Source organism: Electrophorus electricus, chromosome 11 (genome assembly GCF_041902795.1).
Source record: "Electrophorus electricus isolate QZ-2024a chromosome 11, ASM4190279v1, whole genome shotgun sequence".
NCBI lineage: Eukaryota > Metazoa > Chordata > Actinopteri > Gymnotiformes > Gymnotidae > Electrophorus > Electrophorus electricus.
In genome coordinates this window covers 15,550,665-15,566,797 of record NC_137507.1, presented here as the reverse complement: position 1 = coordinate 15,566,797, position 16,133 = coordinate 15,550,665, and the positions used below count along the sequence as shown (strand labels likewise).

At 42.1% G+C, this 16,133-nt stretch overlaps 3 protein-coding genes across 4 annotated transcripts; 2 read left to right on the top strand and 1 right to left on the bottom strand.

Moving 5' to 3' along the window:
- The first annotated feature begins 51 nt into the window (after window positions 1-51).
- zbed4 (zinc finger, BED-type containing 4) lies at window positions 52-6,474 on the top strand. Of its 2 annotated transcripts, none has more exons than XM_027003918.3 (2): window positions 52-207; window positions 1,681-6,474. In XM_027003918.3, the coding sequence occupies exon 2, from the start codon at window positions 1,887-1,889 to the stop codon at window positions 5,676-5,678; it is 3,792 nt and encodes a 1,263-aa protein (XP_026859719.1). In that variant the 5' UTR covers window positions 52-207; window positions 1,681-1,886; the 3' UTR covers window positions 5,679-6,474. The 2 variants fall into 2 exon arrangements, with proteins under 2 accessions (XP_026859719.1, XP_026859720.1); XM_027003919.3 differs by lacking the exon at window positions 52-207 and adding an exon at window positions 242-947.
- On the bottom strand, window positions 6,094-9,881 carry alg12 (ALG12 alpha-1,6-mannosyltransferase). Its single transcript, XM_081723506.1, has 9 exons — window positions 9,717-9,881; window positions 9,307-9,439; window positions 9,040-9,213; window positions 8,688-8,882; window positions 8,499-8,601; window positions 8,146-8,370; window positions 7,627-7,796; window positions 7,457-7,532; window positions 6,094-7,357 (listed from the first exon to the last, which is right to left on the bottom strand). Exons 1-9 carry the CDS (start codon window positions 9,873-9,875, stop codon window positions 7,120-7,122), a joined length of 1,473 nt encoding a protein of 490 aa, XP_081579632.1. The 5' UTR covers window positions 9,876-9,881; the 3' UTR covers window positions 6,094-7,119.
- Window positions 9,882-12,556: 2,675 nt separating this feature from the next.
- On the top strand, window positions 12,557-15,848 carry creld2 (CRELD disulfide isomerase 2). The gene is made up of 10 exons (XM_027003896.3): window positions 12,557-12,914; window positions 13,056-13,138; window positions 13,264-13,374; window positions 13,489-13,580; window positions 13,677-13,853; window positions 14,434-14,532; window positions 14,784-14,867; window positions 14,969-15,064; window positions 15,185-15,325; window positions 15,515-15,848. The coding sequence occupies exons 1-10, from the start codon at window positions 12,786-12,788 to the stop codon at window positions 15,592-15,594; spliced, it is 1,092 nt and encodes a 363-aa protein (XP_026859697.1). The 5' UTR covers window positions 12,557-12,785; the 3' UTR covers window positions 15,595-15,848.
- The last annotated feature ends 285 nt before the right edge of the window (window positions 15,849-16,133 follow it).

The following is a 16,133-nucleotide window of genomic DNA, read 5'->3' as shown; positions in this document are numbered from 1 at the left end:
CCCCTTGCCGCCATGTTGAAAGCCCCAATACCCTATGACATCATAAAAGCATGTTCCTTCCGTCCGACGCTGAGTGGAGCTACAACTGCTGAGTGTTACCCGCACTGGAGACAAAGCGACGAAATAATTGCCCCTTGGATCAATCATATGTGTTTATTTAACTGTTTATTCACTGAAACGGATTGAAACGCACACGGATGACTTAAGGTATGCGACTTTTATTTCTCGCTTCGAACACTTTGAACCGTCGTAACGAAAGACGTCTGTGGGTTTGGTTAGATCCAGTTCTCCGGCTGGTTCTACCACCAGGATCTGGTTCTGCCTCGCCAGGTTGTGCTCCGTACTGTGGCCTAAATGCGGGGAAGGGACTTTATTACTGGGTACTTACTAACCACCCCTAGTCACTTTACCTAATTTGAAGACTTCAGACGTCATCTGGTGCGAAGTGCGCTCTGCTTTAGTTGCCTGTCTCAGTGCTGAGTCCATGTGACAGTAGGGTGGCCAGCGTTATTAGCGAGGAAGCTCGGATAGGTGAAGTGTGTTCCTGTTTTTGTCCGCGCCTGGTAAATGGCTATAGCTAGCAGGCTAGCTCGCTGGCAAGACGTGTAAACCGTCCCGTGGGTTACGAACTTCGTGTTTGTCGGGAACTTGTTCGGTTTCGCTTGCAAAACGCACTCGTGGCAAATTATTTGTCAATCAGGTGACACTGTGGCGTGATGTTTATTCGCGGTGTAGTACGTGAAATGTGCGTGGATAGGGAAGGTGGCTGGCTGACTTGCGTGGTCTAATTATTTACCCTGCGTTCGGGGTAAAAGCTTTGTCGCACTTATTGTCTGGGTGGAAACGGCAGTTGTTTTAGACGCGCTATTAAGTGACTGGGCCAGACTGAACGGTTAGAGAGGAACTGACAACCCGGAAAAGTTAACCTTGCCTGCTATCTTAGCTGGGTGAGTGCTGGATAGCTTTAAAACGACGGGATTTATGAATATTGAGGGATTCCAGTGGTAGCTGTAGAGGCATATAAGTTATATGGCCACCTAGCGTTACCCCATTTTCCGGACATAATTATTACATTAAAAGCCTTTATTTAATCTAGATATTTAACATGCTTTCACAAAGTACCAGATTGTGCTGTTTGCCTTTTACTCTACGGGCTTTGTTGTTTGTGTTTGTGCGATTAAATTTGAGCAAAAACGATAGCGACGCGACTCAAATGTGTAGCCTAATTCAGTTCCGGATTGAGTAGCAAACAGAACATGGATCTGTCAAGTGCAACACATTGGAGGGTGCAAAGTACACATCACGATAATCACACGGTTTTTATCATTTTATATATATATAATTAATACGCATACACTTTATTTATATATAAAATGTGTGAATGAGCGATACATGCGTAAGATCGTTTTATCGAGTCTCATTAAATGGCTTTTGGTCAGTATTATATCTAATTATATATGATAACTGGTTCCCTAAGTAATAAAATAACTTGATACACATTTTTTAGTAATTTATTTGTCTGTATATCTGACACCAATTTGCTCTTTTTTTTAAATACAATGTTTTGAACAATATCTGTATTAGTGCAATCAGTTTCATTAAACCAAATTTGAACTTGACTGCATTTGTCTTTTAGTAAAAGCATTCTCCCCCCCCCCCCCTTTCTTCTCTCATATTCAGATTCAAGAAAGTGGAAAAAGTTTCTTGTACTTTCCTAGATGGACAAGTTGGGTACGTCTTTCTCAGCCGGATTTGAAAAATAACATGCTTATATAAACGTTCTGCTGGAAGATAGAAGAGACAGCCACGCCAATGACACTTCAACACTTGACAAGTTGCTTTCATTAGAGAAAGTTTGATTCTTAGCAGAAACTCGGTCTGCTACAATGGACGGAGAGGAAGGCATCTCTCAAAAGACTGCTAATGTGCACCTGGAACATAATGGTTCTGTGGAGAGTGACAAGAGAAAAGAGGCCAAAGGAACATGTTTGAAAATTGAGGGGCAAGATGGTTATGTATTTAAATCATATAGCATTACCCCGCATGCTATTCCAGATGCAAAATCCTCTCACTGTCCCATAGATACACTGGCTAAAGACTTGTCTTCAATATCCTCGTCCCTCAATGAGACACCGGATAATGTATCTTCTCAGGTTGATGGACATTCAGTAGATGGTCCAGAAGCAGAAGCCTGCAATAAGCAGGCCTATCCAAATTCTCCAACCATTTCAGATCAAAACCAGAGCACTGAAACGGATAAGGACATTTCAGCAAATGAAACAAGTGTACATATCAAAGAGGAACCAAATGAAACGGGTGAAAGTGCTCAAGAGGATGAAAAGTTATCCTTTGATGGGGCTGTAGGTCCCTTTGTCACTAAAAGCAGCAATGATGATGATTATGGTAACTTATTGAGTGGCTACACAAGTACTCTTTATGATGTTGCAATGGATGCTGTCACACAAAGTCTTCTGTCATCTATTAGAAATCCTCTTAATCCTAGAAAGAAGTCTCCTGCTTGGAACCATTTTTTTATATCGCCTCGCGATAGTACCAAAGCAATTTGTATGTACTGTATGAAAGAGTTCAGTCGGGGTAAAAATGAGAAAGACCTCAGCACTAGTTGTTTAATGAGGCATGTAAGAAGGGCTCACCCCACTGTACTTTTGCAAGACAGCGATTCTTCAAATACTTCATCCAATTCTGCCTCATCTTTAATACCTCCCATTAAATCACCAAATAATGGAGATCTGGCAGCTAGCATTAAGAAACCCCATTTAAACAATCACACCTCACCGTCCACCTCCTTAGCAGAAGTCACAGATGTAGCATCCAAAGACGCATCACAAAAGGTCAAGCAAAAAGTAGAAAAGATGGCCAAGGCTGACCCTGGCACTGTCCTGTCCCCACATTCTTTTAGCAACCATAATGATGACGCCATGGACGTCGGGGCTGATTGCTCAGGATCAACCCATAAGAGCTCAAGTTCACGAAGACGATCAGCTGTGTGGAAACACTTCTATCTGTCTCCTGCAGATAGCTCAAAAGCAGTGTGCATTCACTGCATGAATGAGTTTAGCCGGGGTAAAAATGGGAAAGACTTGGGAACAAGCTGTCTAATTCGCCATATGTGGCGGGCCCACCGAGACATTGTTATTGAGGAAAATGGACAAGGTTCAACCATACCACCACCTTATACCACACCACCAACACTACTGTCTCTCACACAAATGCAGGACCCGGTGGAGATAAAAAAAGAATCCCTCTGTACCTCATCCTCCCCTGAAACCATATCAGATGAAGTGCCCATTGATGACATTGAAAATGTGGATTTAAAAGAGGAGATGAATGATGCCACATATCAATCTGGACAAGACCCTTCACACAATGTGTCTTTTGGGCTGAAAGGTGAAAGCATAAGCAACATGTCATCCTCCACAGAAGAGTCAGCTGAAGGCCCGAGCCAAACCCAAGATCCTAGCTCAGTTTTCCAACAAAACAAAAAAATAATGAAAAGGGTGAAATCAGAAGTGTGGCATCACTTCATTGTCTCACCCATTGACCAGCTCAAAGCTTTGTGTCGGTACTGTCCTTGTGTCATCAGTCGTGGCAAACGTGGGGACTTTGGCACAAGCTGTTTGATGCGGCATCTGATGAGACGACATCCGGACGTCCTCAAGAACCAAAAAAGCACAAATGACAAAGCAGCTTCCCCTCAGTCTCACTATACTACTCTCAGTGCAGAGGAGGACATGTCAGTGAGTGCAACTGACAGTCCTGCTATTGAGAAGAAGCACCCTTTACCCATTTTTAGCAAGAAGACTTCAAAGCTGTGGAATCACTTTTCCATTTCTTCAGCAGACCCAACAAAAGTGGTCTGTTTGCACTGTAGCCGCACGATAAGCAGGGGCAAAAAAACAACAAATTTAGGCACTAGTTGTTTGTTTAGGCACATGCAGAGGTTTCATGGACATGTACTTGAAAATAATAGTACTATCTCAGGTGATGTGTCATCTGCTGAAATTCAAGTCAAACAGGAGCTCATGGACACTTCTACATATGAGGAAAGCAGTGAGAAATTTGATGATTGCCACCCAGTTGCCAAAAAAATCACCAAACTTATTGCCGAAATGCTTGCACTGGATCTTCAGCCATCAGCTGTGGTTGAGAACATTGGTCTAAATCGATTACTGGAATACCTCCAACCCCAGTATTCTCTACCCTCTTCCTCGTACTTCACCAGCACCGCCATCCCAGAAATGTATGAAAGCGTTAAAGAAGTTGTTCTGACACACCTGAAGGAGGCTGAGGGTGGAATTATCCATTTCACAACAAGTATATGGGTAAGCAGCCAAACCCGTGAATACCTGACTCTCATGGCCCACTGGGTGACGTTCGAGTCATGTGTCCGACCTCAGGGCCAGGATTTCCACTGCTCCGCACTGCTTCGTGTCTCCCCAATAGACTGTGATTATAACATGCTAAGCATACAGAAGCAGCTTGAATACCTTTGGGACACCTGGATTGCTTCCTCAGGCCTGAAGATTGGATTCACTGTAACTGATAATCAAGCCATCGGAAGTGCACTGGAGGACAGTGGTCACACCATCATGCATTGTTTTGGTCACAACATAGACCTCATTGTTAATGAAGCCATAAAGAGTCAAAGGATGGTGCAGAACTTGCTAAGCATTGCAAGAAAGATCTGTGAGCGAGTACATCGTTCGTCAAAAGCAAAGGAAAAGCTAGTAGAACTGCAAAAGGCTTATAACTTGCCTGAAAATCAGCTGGTCCAGGATGTTCCCTCTAAATGGAAGACCTCATATTTCATGCTCGAAAGATTAGTTGAGCAAAAAAAAGCCATTGATGAAATGTCTTTAGAGTGCAATTTCAGGGAACTTATAAGCTGTGACCAGTGGGAGGTGATGCAGTCAGTTTGCAATGCTCTGAAGCCCTTTGAGGTAGCCTGTAGGGAGATGAGCAATCGCACTGCCACCCTAGGCCAGGTCATACCACTCATTCATATCCTCAACCGCAAGATAGACATGCTTTTTGATGAGACTATGGGCATTGACAACATGCTTAAGTATCTTAAAGAGGCCATGGTGACCAGAATGTCTCCCACACTTCATGACCCACGTTATACATGGGCAACCATGCTGGACCCTCGTTATAAGACCTCACTATTCACTGAGGATGAAGCGGAGCAGTGTAAGCAAGACCTCATACAAGAACTTGAGAAGGTATCCATATCTACCTCCACAGAAATGAAACCTCCATTGTCTAATGGATACAGTGAGGGCCCAGCTTCATCTAACAGCTCCACCACAAACAAAGACAACCTGTGGGCCCTGATGGATGACATTAGGCATAAGATTAAGCAAGAAGAGAGACCAAAGTCATTAGAACTTGCTGTTCTGGAGTATTTGGAAGAAGACATACTTGACCAGAGCTGTGATCCTTTGGATTATTGGAATCTCAAAAAGTTCTTGTGGCCTGAACTTGCCAAAGTAGCCGTGCGTTATGTGGGATGTCCACCCAGCATTGTACCAGCAGAGACTCTGTTCAGCACATCGAGCATGAATTGTGCCCTGACTCAGTCCCGGCCATTGTTGGAGAATCTTGAAGGACTCTTGTTTTTAAAGGTCAATCTTCCTTTGGTATATTTTCAATACTGAGAACATTTTTAATGTGTGCAAGGTTGTTTCTTAGACTTTGATGAACCTTGACCAAGGACCAAATCACTTCTGAGATGGCCCTTTAAGATCTTACACTGATATTTAGATTCAGAATTCAGAGCATATAATGTTAATAAATGCTTTGTATGTGTACTACTGTTCAACACTTGATAACTGGACTATGTCTTGTACCCAGTAAAAAGTGTTTTCAGGGAGGGAGGAAGGGGGGTCCTTAGCTGTAGGAGTTGTGTTGCTGTTCACTTCTTTATGGCCAGATTTGTTTGGGGGGGGGGGTTCTTTTCTCCTTGTGCCTTATATAAACTACTTCTTCAGGTCAAAATGCTGTAAATATTATCGGATGTGCAAACCATGTCAGTTTTTTGACTCAATGATTTATGTAAAATAGAAACAGATGCTGAATACTGTTTTTGTTTATTTGTTTTTACATACACATGGCCCAAAAAGAAATGCTGTGACTGAAATGTTTTAATGTTTAATTTAATCCTTACATTGTGATATTGTGGCTTACGGTACTGTCCATTAGAAGTAGCTTTGTTTTGAACTTGTTAAAATTTCTTAACATTATATAACATAGTGCTGTAACTTCAGGGTGAACAATCTGTTTGAAAATGAATATCTGAAGCACAAGTCTTTTTCTGGGGGATTAAATTATGGGTCAATGTTAATGTACATTTTATAAATAATAATTTCCAATCATTTGCTAAAGAGTAAGCATTCAAACTGGAACCATACAACTTTTGTGGTTATTTCTTAATAAAAGATTTACCCTTGTTAACTGATTCTAATACTATATTTTTACATGTTTTCAGTATAGTGGCGTAATACTCATGATGAACTGGCAGATATGTAAGGGACTCAGCATTTTGATGTGCAAAATCATGTTTCTGCTGTAGCTTTTGCATTTATATGTTTAAACTGTAGGCAACACTGCAATAAATGCTCAGGTCCATTTTGCCACAGTGCAAAAGAAGCATTTTTCCAAAAAAAAAAAAAAAACAGAACCACTGATTAGTGCTAAAATTTAAATTAATTTTACAAAATCACTGTGCTAGGTATTTACATCCTTACACAGGAAGCATTCTGTTCTACACCAATAGCACATTTTTACTTTAAAAGGAAGTGGTGAGCAGATGACCAAGCCGTTACACAACCCCAGGTGCCTCAAAAGGCAAGCAGACATGGCCCACAAACCAGTTTTTCTTGAGAGTCGAGAATATGTGCAGCATGGCACTGCACTTCCAAGACAAAATGCCATGTTGATTCAGCCGCACATTTCTACTTTGCGTCCATTTAAAAAAAAAAAAAAAACACTTCCATAACTTTCAGAACCCTTTATCCATCTACACAAAACAACCATATTGGTTCAACAGCAGTTTGTTTTTTGGGTTTTTTTTGCAATGCATTTGAAATCATTAGTCCATCAGCTGGGCTTAAGATGTCGCAGTCTCTGTAATATCACCAGCTTATTGCTCAATTTAATACCGAGTGGTGGAAACTGGGACACATCGAGTACCAGGCTTTCGTATCCCTGAATAAAGATCAAAGGTTGGTGAGAGTCACTTAGTAGTGATATCTGGGTTGTGTTTGCCTCCATCAGTATATGTGAGTACTCCTTCATAAGTAAAGCACCAGGTGCCAGATCTTCTCTCTTGTCATATCTAGAAAATTACATAGGGTGGGTGGGGGGAGCACATGTTCAGTCCTAAGCATGAGATATGAAACACAAAATATTATTTAGATTTTTGATGGTTACTCACCTCCATTTACTATTCAATTCCAAAAAGCGTGAGACTCCTGTCTGTGCAGCAAGTACATCTATGTGCAGGGACACATCTAGCAGAAACAAAATTGCCTTATTAAATCTGAAATTATCACTTTTTACTAGTTGACTGCTCAATTCCTTCAGTTGGAATAAAAATTAACATACCTGAAGTGGCTGGCACTAATCTGTGTAGTTCCCGTAAGGCTTTGCCTCCTGGGTAGTTGTGATGTGAAACATATAACGAGAGCCCTGAATACACACCATTTGCCACCAAATGTCCCACTACAGCAAGAGACCCAATTTTATACATCCATGATTTCTGATAGTTGTTTAAACTGAAACAAAAATTTTAAAATAAGATTAGGCTTCCTGCTCATGTAAAACACAAAACATGTAAACATCTTTTCCCAATTCTGGCACTAACAGACCACCACATTACATATTTTAGTGTGCATCTAGCCCACACCCCCAAACCTGACTCAATTAACAAGCTAATAATCTCTTCTTGAACTGTGAACTTGTTAAAGAAAACATTAAAATGTGAACTATAAGGGCACTCCAGGACCAGGACTGTGGGACAATAACATACAGTACAACCATAATGATCAAAATGCTATATCCCTATACAGCCTTCAATAATAAAACCAGTAGCCAAGCATCACTGCCATACTGGATTCAACTCACATGAAAGAACAGCCCCGAGCTGCCACCAGGTTGAAGATGGGGAAGGTATAGATGATGAAGCGGAGTTCCTTGTGTGGAAGGAAGGAGTAGAGTAGGATGAAGCCCAGCACAGGCAGCAGAAGCAGCCGCATACGCCTGTCCTGAAGCCCGAATGGGACAAAGATGACAGTGGCACCGAGGGCACGTGGGACAGCAGAGTAGAGGTACCAGAGAAAGGGAGAGGTTTACTGAGCACAGGAAGTTAAGGAAAAGACAGCAAAGAACAGAGAGAGGCTGAGACAGTGCTGTCTGAGTAACCGATGGTTCATCAGCTCATGTGCAGTGCTATACTTTGACAAGGTCGAAAGGATATTCCCCAGTTGGAGCTTTTATTCAAGATGGTGTTGTACCAGAGGACCTGGCCTTCAGGCCACAGCAGCTTTCTCCAGAGCACAGAGTCCACTGCAACAGTGAGACCTACGGAGACAGAAACTCTGGGCTCTGTGCTGATTTTGTGAAGTCAACAAGAAAATCTCAGTGAGCATGTTCAAAACAGCACTTACCCAGTGACAAAATCCCTGCAGGTACAGCATAATAAAGCAATTTTGCAATACTCAGTTTCCTGGATTTAAGTGACATCAGCAACATGGGTCCAAACAGAAGGCACAGTTCAGAGCGGAACACAATGATGACGAATGCAGAGAGAGAGATGAACGTGCCCTGCCGTTGGGCCAGCCAGGATGTGAATGCCAGCAGAACTGAGAAATCAAGCATGTTACTTTGAAATGATGATGCATGCAAATTCAGCTTCAATAAACTGTTTTTGTATATGAACAAATATACACAACAAAAACGTTTAGTGCTACATAAATAGACATTTAATTCTCATAATGAACTCACGCTTTTGTAACATACCTATAGGCAGAGCAAACACATTAGGGAGAGTCCTTGTACTGTAAAACATTAGGTGGAATTGTGATGTACAGATGAGGCAAAAAACGACAGCGACCAAAGACCCAAACTGTCTCCGTACCTCTTTTTGCATGTGCCACAGAGTGAGACACAGGCACACTCCCAGGACACCTCTCACTGCGGGGCGTACAATATTCACGATATCATCAATGTGCGCATCAGCAAAATTTGTTCAAAAAACGCAATAGCTTTTCGTACCGATATACACACCTGTTATCTGAGAACAAAACTTCGACGCTTCAAAGAAAGACAGTGAAGCAGCCACTGGTGCGCTAAGCGCGGATATAAACAACGGGCCGATGAATGTGCGGGGCACCACGCCAGTGAACAGGTGATGGTCATACTGCGGACAGGACAGGCGCAGTGATCAATACTGAGATGTTCGCCTGCGGCTAGTCTCTCCGGGCCAGAGTGAGTCATCTTTAACGTTGCCGAGCCAGAGAAAAACTTGGAGAGTTTCGCACACATCTTGACAAACACATTTGCAATATGAGTTGCGATATTCCACTAAGCTAATGTATCTCTAATTTGTGAGGCAAAGTTACTGTCGGGCAGGTAGCTAGTTAGCTATCTTAGCTTGGTTAGGTTAACCGTTAAGCAAACAAGCTGTACTGGCTTACCTTGTCAAAGTCAAGTCTATGATACAGGATGTCATGAATTGCTTGTAAATTAAAACTCTCTTCAACTTTGGTAAATGGGCACGCAACTAAATGTACGACAACGACGAACGTCATGAGAAAAAACTGAGGAAGCTCCGGAATTCTGCTTTTCCGCGCCATCGTGGGAATGGTTATCTGCGCATGCGTACAACGAGCCGGTCAGGCGAGTCAAAAACTATTCACGTGGCTTGTCCCTAGAATGTAATCATTGCAAAATAAGCGTCCTTGATATTTAGAAATAATAATAATAATAATAATAATAATATCATCATCATAATAAACAGGTTACATTATCACATTTCACAAAAACCCAAGATCGCTTTACAAAATAAGAAAGTAAGCACAAAAACAAAAAAAAAGAAAACAAAATAGTTCTGACCAAGATCAGTCAGAAGTGATGATAGATGGTGAGTGGAAGTACTGAGAGAAAAGAAAAGTTTTAAAGGTAGAAAAAGAGGAGTAGGAGCAAATAGGTGTAGGAAGAGTGTTAGAGAGAGTGCGCCTCAACACTAAATGGCCTCACCCGTGGTGGACAGCCTAAACCTGGGGACAGTAAAGAGACCTGTATCTGAGGACCTTAATGTGCGAGATGGATTTTAGAGACGGAGTAATTCTGTATTACATGAGGGTGTGAGACCATAAAGTGCTCTAAAAGTTAGTTGGAGAATTTTATATTTGTCACATTTAACTATGGGCAACCAGTGCAGCTGTTCAAGGATGGGAGCGATATGCGCAGATTTCTTAATGAGGACCATGACTCAGGCTGTAACATTTTGCTAAAGGAGGCAGATAAATTTAGAGGGTAGAGCGCAGAAAAGTGAATTGCAGTGGTCTAACCTAGAGGTAATGAATGCATGAATGAGGAACTATGAGTTTTTAAGAGGCTGCATGGACTGAAGGTGGGTAATATTGTAGAGAAAGAAAAATGCAGACATAGTCAGCGATTGAATTTCCAGTTCAAATGACAGACGAGGATAAAAAAAAAATCAAGATTACTCGCAGAGGTTAAAGGAGTGTCACCGACAACCAGTGCAGAATTGGAAAATGAAGTGATGATGGGATCAGTACCTATAATCAGTCTTATGGGCATTAAGCTGTAAAAAAAAATTACACATAGCAAGGAATATAATTCCAGAATAAATGAGGTCAGAGTAAGAGGAGCGAATGCATCTGAAAGCTTAATATTCACATAAATTTGATTGTCGTCAGCATGACAATGAAATTTGAGATTGTTACGACAAAAAATATCACCAAGGGGAAGAATAAAAATTATAAAAAGGAAAGGGCTGAAAACAGATCCTTGGGGAATACCCTGATTAACAAGAGCGATGTCTGATTTATGATGCCCTATTAGTTAGATAAGATTTAAACCAGGACACAACAGTGTCTGTAAAACTGATATTTGAAAGTTGTGTAATAAGTATATTATGGTTAACTGTGTTGAAGGCTGCAGTGAGGTCAGGTAATAGCAAAATGGCAGCAGAACCGCAGTCAGAGAAGATCATTAGGAATATAAAGCTGTTTCAGTGCTATGATGGGGCAGAAGCCTGAAGTCTCAAAGAGATTATTGAAGTATTGAATTATTGAATTTAGAAAGTCAAGCAACTGGGAGGCAATGACTCTATCTAGGACTTTGGAGACAAATGGCAAATTTGATATAAGTCTGCAATTCACCATGGCTGAACTGTCAAGACCCAGTTTCTTAATAACAGGGGTGACAGCTACTCATTTCAGAGCAGGTGGAACATAATTGGTAGTAAGCAACACATTGATGATGTGAGAGATAGGATTAGAGATGACAGGGAAGCAGCACTTTAAAAGAGAGGCCTTCTGTGGAAATATGCAGTAAGCAACAGATTTATCTAATGCGATGACACTGTACCATGAAAATCTAGGAAATAAAAGCAATTTAGGCACTGTCAATAATCAGCGTGCAAATGGATTTTATGTGTATGTGTGAGCCCAGTTCAACCCCTTTGATTTCTTCTGGCCTGAGCCACACTGAAACTTTTATTTTAGATTTGTTTAGTGTGTTATTGATACATGTTTATTTGTCATCTGTCTGTCTGATATTGCTGTGGTAAATTTGCTGAAGTCAGTACTTTGAATGCATATATAGAATCCCTGCTGATTTGGACCCAAAACTGTGGTTATATTTTGTATATGTGATTATGCTGTGATAAGCAAATTTTGTCTATCTTAGATTTTAGATTCTTCAAAGTAACTATCCTATACTTTGATAACAGCTTTGCACCCATTGGTGAGAATACACACTTTGGTGTTCTCTTAACAAGCCATGCTCAACCAAGCGATGCTTTTCTCTCAGTCTATGTGTGTGTGCATGTGTGTGTGTTCAATATGAATTCATATATAGGCTAACACCTTTGTTAAATTATATTTGTTTTATAAACAAACCTAAGCACAGTCCATTAGATTAAAATGCCCTTATTATTATTAAAAACATACATTCAGTGAAGTGTGTCCAAACATTTGAGTGGTGCTATAATTGTGACATGTTTTTAGAAATATGTGACCAGCAGCATTTAAACAGCGTGCTGAGGATGGATTTAGGTGTATGACTGCTACTTCTCTTTAATCTTATCCCATATCGTAAGAGAGTTTTAAAACAGACCAGACTAGAGATGACTTTTAAGATAAGTGAAAGAAAAAACCTGCGTCAATGACTCCAAACTCATAGAGTTTGAAACCGAAGGCCCGCGCGTGGCGACTCTCCATTGGTTAATGCGTTGATTGATTGACGCACTCGTCCAATCGCAAGAAGCCACAATCGTAACAATGATCTTACGCGGAAGTCCTGAAACCGGCATGGGAGCTTTAGAGCTCTGCATATCCATCTACATGCATAATTGTCGTTTACTGATTACTTCTTTTCGTTACCGATGGCTGTTTGTTAACTACAGCCTGATAGCTTAACGTCTATTTGGTCTTTTTTTTTTCTTTCTTAGAATAGTAGCTAGTTTCATTATGACATATAGAGCTTTGTAGTGAATCCAGCTGGCCTTCTTGAACATGCTGCTTTCTGAAACAGTCAATCTCCTTTTTTCCCTGCTTTTTATGTTATCGATTGGACATGGCACCACCAAGGACGTCAAAGCGTTGTGTTCAACTTGCAAACAAATAACTGAAAATTTTAACAAGGTATGTGGCGTGTCTGTAGCTTTAAAACAGGTGTGTGCACGGACATAGCTTCGGGTGTCTGAGCATGGCGTGCAGGACAGATTTTAGAGTCACTGAAATGTTAATAGTGTATTTCAATGTTTTGACGGTCTGTCATTATAGGGGTTCGAGAGAACCGCAAATAAAAACTTCGGTGGTGGAAACACTGCGTGGGAAGAAAGGAAACTCTCCAAATATGAGACCAGGTGAGGGCCAGGCGGTTCTGTTTTCCGCAACACTGCATGTCTTGACTGCATGCGCGTCAGTGTCCTGCGGTGTGTTTGACATGGTTCACCTGGGCTGCCGCCCTCGCGTAACGCTGTTTCTCCAGTGAGATTCGCCTGGTGGAGATCGTGGAGGGCTTGTGTGACAGCAGCAACTTCGAGTGTAACCACATGGTTGAAGAACACGAGGAGCACTTCGAGACCTGGTGGTTCAAGAGGTGAGGGTTTGGTATGCACCTCCTGAACCTCAGTGAACTTGACTTGTGAAATTCATATACGCGGTAGCTGCTTTGCCCAACGTAAATGTGAGCTGTTTTCTTTGCTGGTTTCAGGAAAGCAAAGTACCCGGACCTGCATCACTGGTTTTGTATTGAAACTATCAAAGTGTGCTGTCCCAAGGGAACATTTGGACCAGACTGCAACTGTAAGGCAAATTTACATGTCCTAAGTCCACGCTTCCATCCGTCGTGTGTCATGGTGACCTTTTCTACTAAGTCCTTTTCCCACCATTCTCGTCTAGCCTGTGTAGGAGGCTCTGAGAGACCTTGCCATGGCAACGGTAGATGCGATGGTGATGGCACGAGGGGAGGAAACGGCAAGTGCTCTTGTGACGGCGGCTATGAAGGCGAGTTTTGTCTGGACTGTGCTGAGAGGTATTTCAGTGAGGAGAGGAATGATACCTTCTCTTTGTGCAAAGGTAAGAAACACTGGTCATAAAATTACAATGTATTGTCCATACACATATAACATGCAGTACAGGGAAACGCATTTATAGGCCAGCATGCAACAGAACTAGAGTAAGAAGACTCATTACATGGTAGTAGTGTAGTGAGCATCAGTTTTGGCTCACAACATGACAGAGCAATGCAGGTATTGTATAGAATAAAACAAGAGTTTTCAGTATGTCACAAGACTTTTTATTATTATTATTATTATTTTTTAAGTTACTATACATCACGTAGAATGAATCGGTCTGTAGCACACAGCCTCGATTGCCACTAATACCAGTCTTTGTGTTAATTGGTTAAAAGGTAGGATGCTGTCACATCTCTGGTATCACATTTAAATGCATCACTACGACTCCAGCTGTAGACACGTGACTGAGTAATAAACCAATCTGTATTTTTTTTGGTCAGGTGTCAAAACGCAACGTTCGTAGCGTGACGTTCAGGCTAGATGTAACAGATGTAAGGCACAGTACAGTTTCAGGCCGATTCCTAATCGGGTGTCTGAATGGTGATAAGAGCCTAGCGCATGAGTGCTGTTGCTGTGTTCAGAGTGTCACCCGTCATGCACAAAGTGCTCTGGAGGCACCGCACAGGACTGTGAGGAGTGCAAAGATGGCTGGGAGGAAGACCAGGAAGGCTCGTGCATTGGTGAGAGGCGTTTCCCCGACTGACTGGAACATGCATCAGCACACCCATGGGCGTAATTTGTCTGTTGTTGTTTTAAGCTTTATATATGCTGCTTCTGCTGTCATTTTCTCCAAGTAAAAATAAACTTTTAATGGAGGATTCTTACATCTCCAGGTGATGTTTAGACCAGTGCGTTAAGGAATGTCTCGCAAGGCCACTCAAAGAATCTTCTTCTCTTTGTTAACCTGGGTTTTCTTTGTCCACTGTTTCAGACATCGATGAATGCTCCAAAGATCCCCCGCCGTGCGACAATGCAGAATACTGTCTCAACACAGACGGCTCGTATTCTTGCAGTGGTTCGTGTGCGCTTCACTTTGCCACAGCCATGACGGAGTCCAAAATATGGTACAGTATAGTTCGTGAGTCCTCGAGTTCACCTGCACCTTTCTTCCCACAGTGTGTGACAGCAGGTGTTCAGGCTGCAAGGGTCCCGGGCCGGGTAATTGCTCGGCTTGCTCCGAGGGTTATGCTGACGAGGAGGGCACCTGCAAAGGCATGTATCAATTACCCATGCCTGCGACAGCATCCACCACCACACAAGATGCTTAGCACCTAGCCCCAGTGGTGAACTTGGTAACGGTGATGGCATTTCTGCCCTCTGCTCTTCTGGCAGACGTGAATGAGTGTGAGCAGACGGAAGCGGTGTGCACACAGGAGCACCAGGAGTGCGTCAACACAAGAGGCAGCTACAAGTGTCAATGTGCCAGCGGCTTTGGAGAGCAGGAGGGACTCTGCGTCCAGCAGCCAGAAGCAGGTACCTGTATAATTAAGCACCTTTAAGCCTTGAGTGTTCACTTGAGGCTGATACCTGCCAGCTTGTGAATATGGATTAGGCGTGATGTTTAGAGATCAGTTTCTTACTGTTCATGACATTTCTGGCACTGCATGTAGTAATGTGATTTCATGTTTTGTTTTGTTTTTTTGTTTTTTTTTTCGGCATCAGACGACAGTCAAGAACAGCCAGAGTCTGATGCTGAGGTTCCTAATGCTGCCCAGCAGCTAGCAGAACATGATGACCTGTGACATGTTGCTGTATTACCCATCTCGGCCACCAGGGGTCAGTAACAGCTGAAGATCTTTGTTGAGAATCATATGGAATACGCGGCACTTGTACTCGACTACTTGCACGTCCGTACGGGCAGTACACGGACAGCTGGTTACTGTGGAAACGGGACCAACAGGATTTGCACTGCTGCCCTGGTTCAAGCGAGAACGTCTGGTTTTATAGCTATTACACCTTTTTCTTTTTGTGAAATTAAATAAAGTCATATAACGTCTGTGTCCATCTATGACCTCGTTTATGATCATTTGGATGGTGGAAAGATTCACTTTAGCCTGCTTTAGCGTTTGTTTGTGAATAATAACATGATTGGGTGCTTTTTTTTTTTTTTTTTCTTTGATTTTTGATTTGGTTTAGGAAAATAGTTATCCTGAGTTTGATAGAGCCTTGAAAAGCCAGAATGTGACGAGAGTTTGAAGGGGAAAAAGGAGGGGGAAAGTTGAATATTTTTAATGGCCAGATTAATGTATGCATACACACTAGCCTTAATATGATGGCTCTC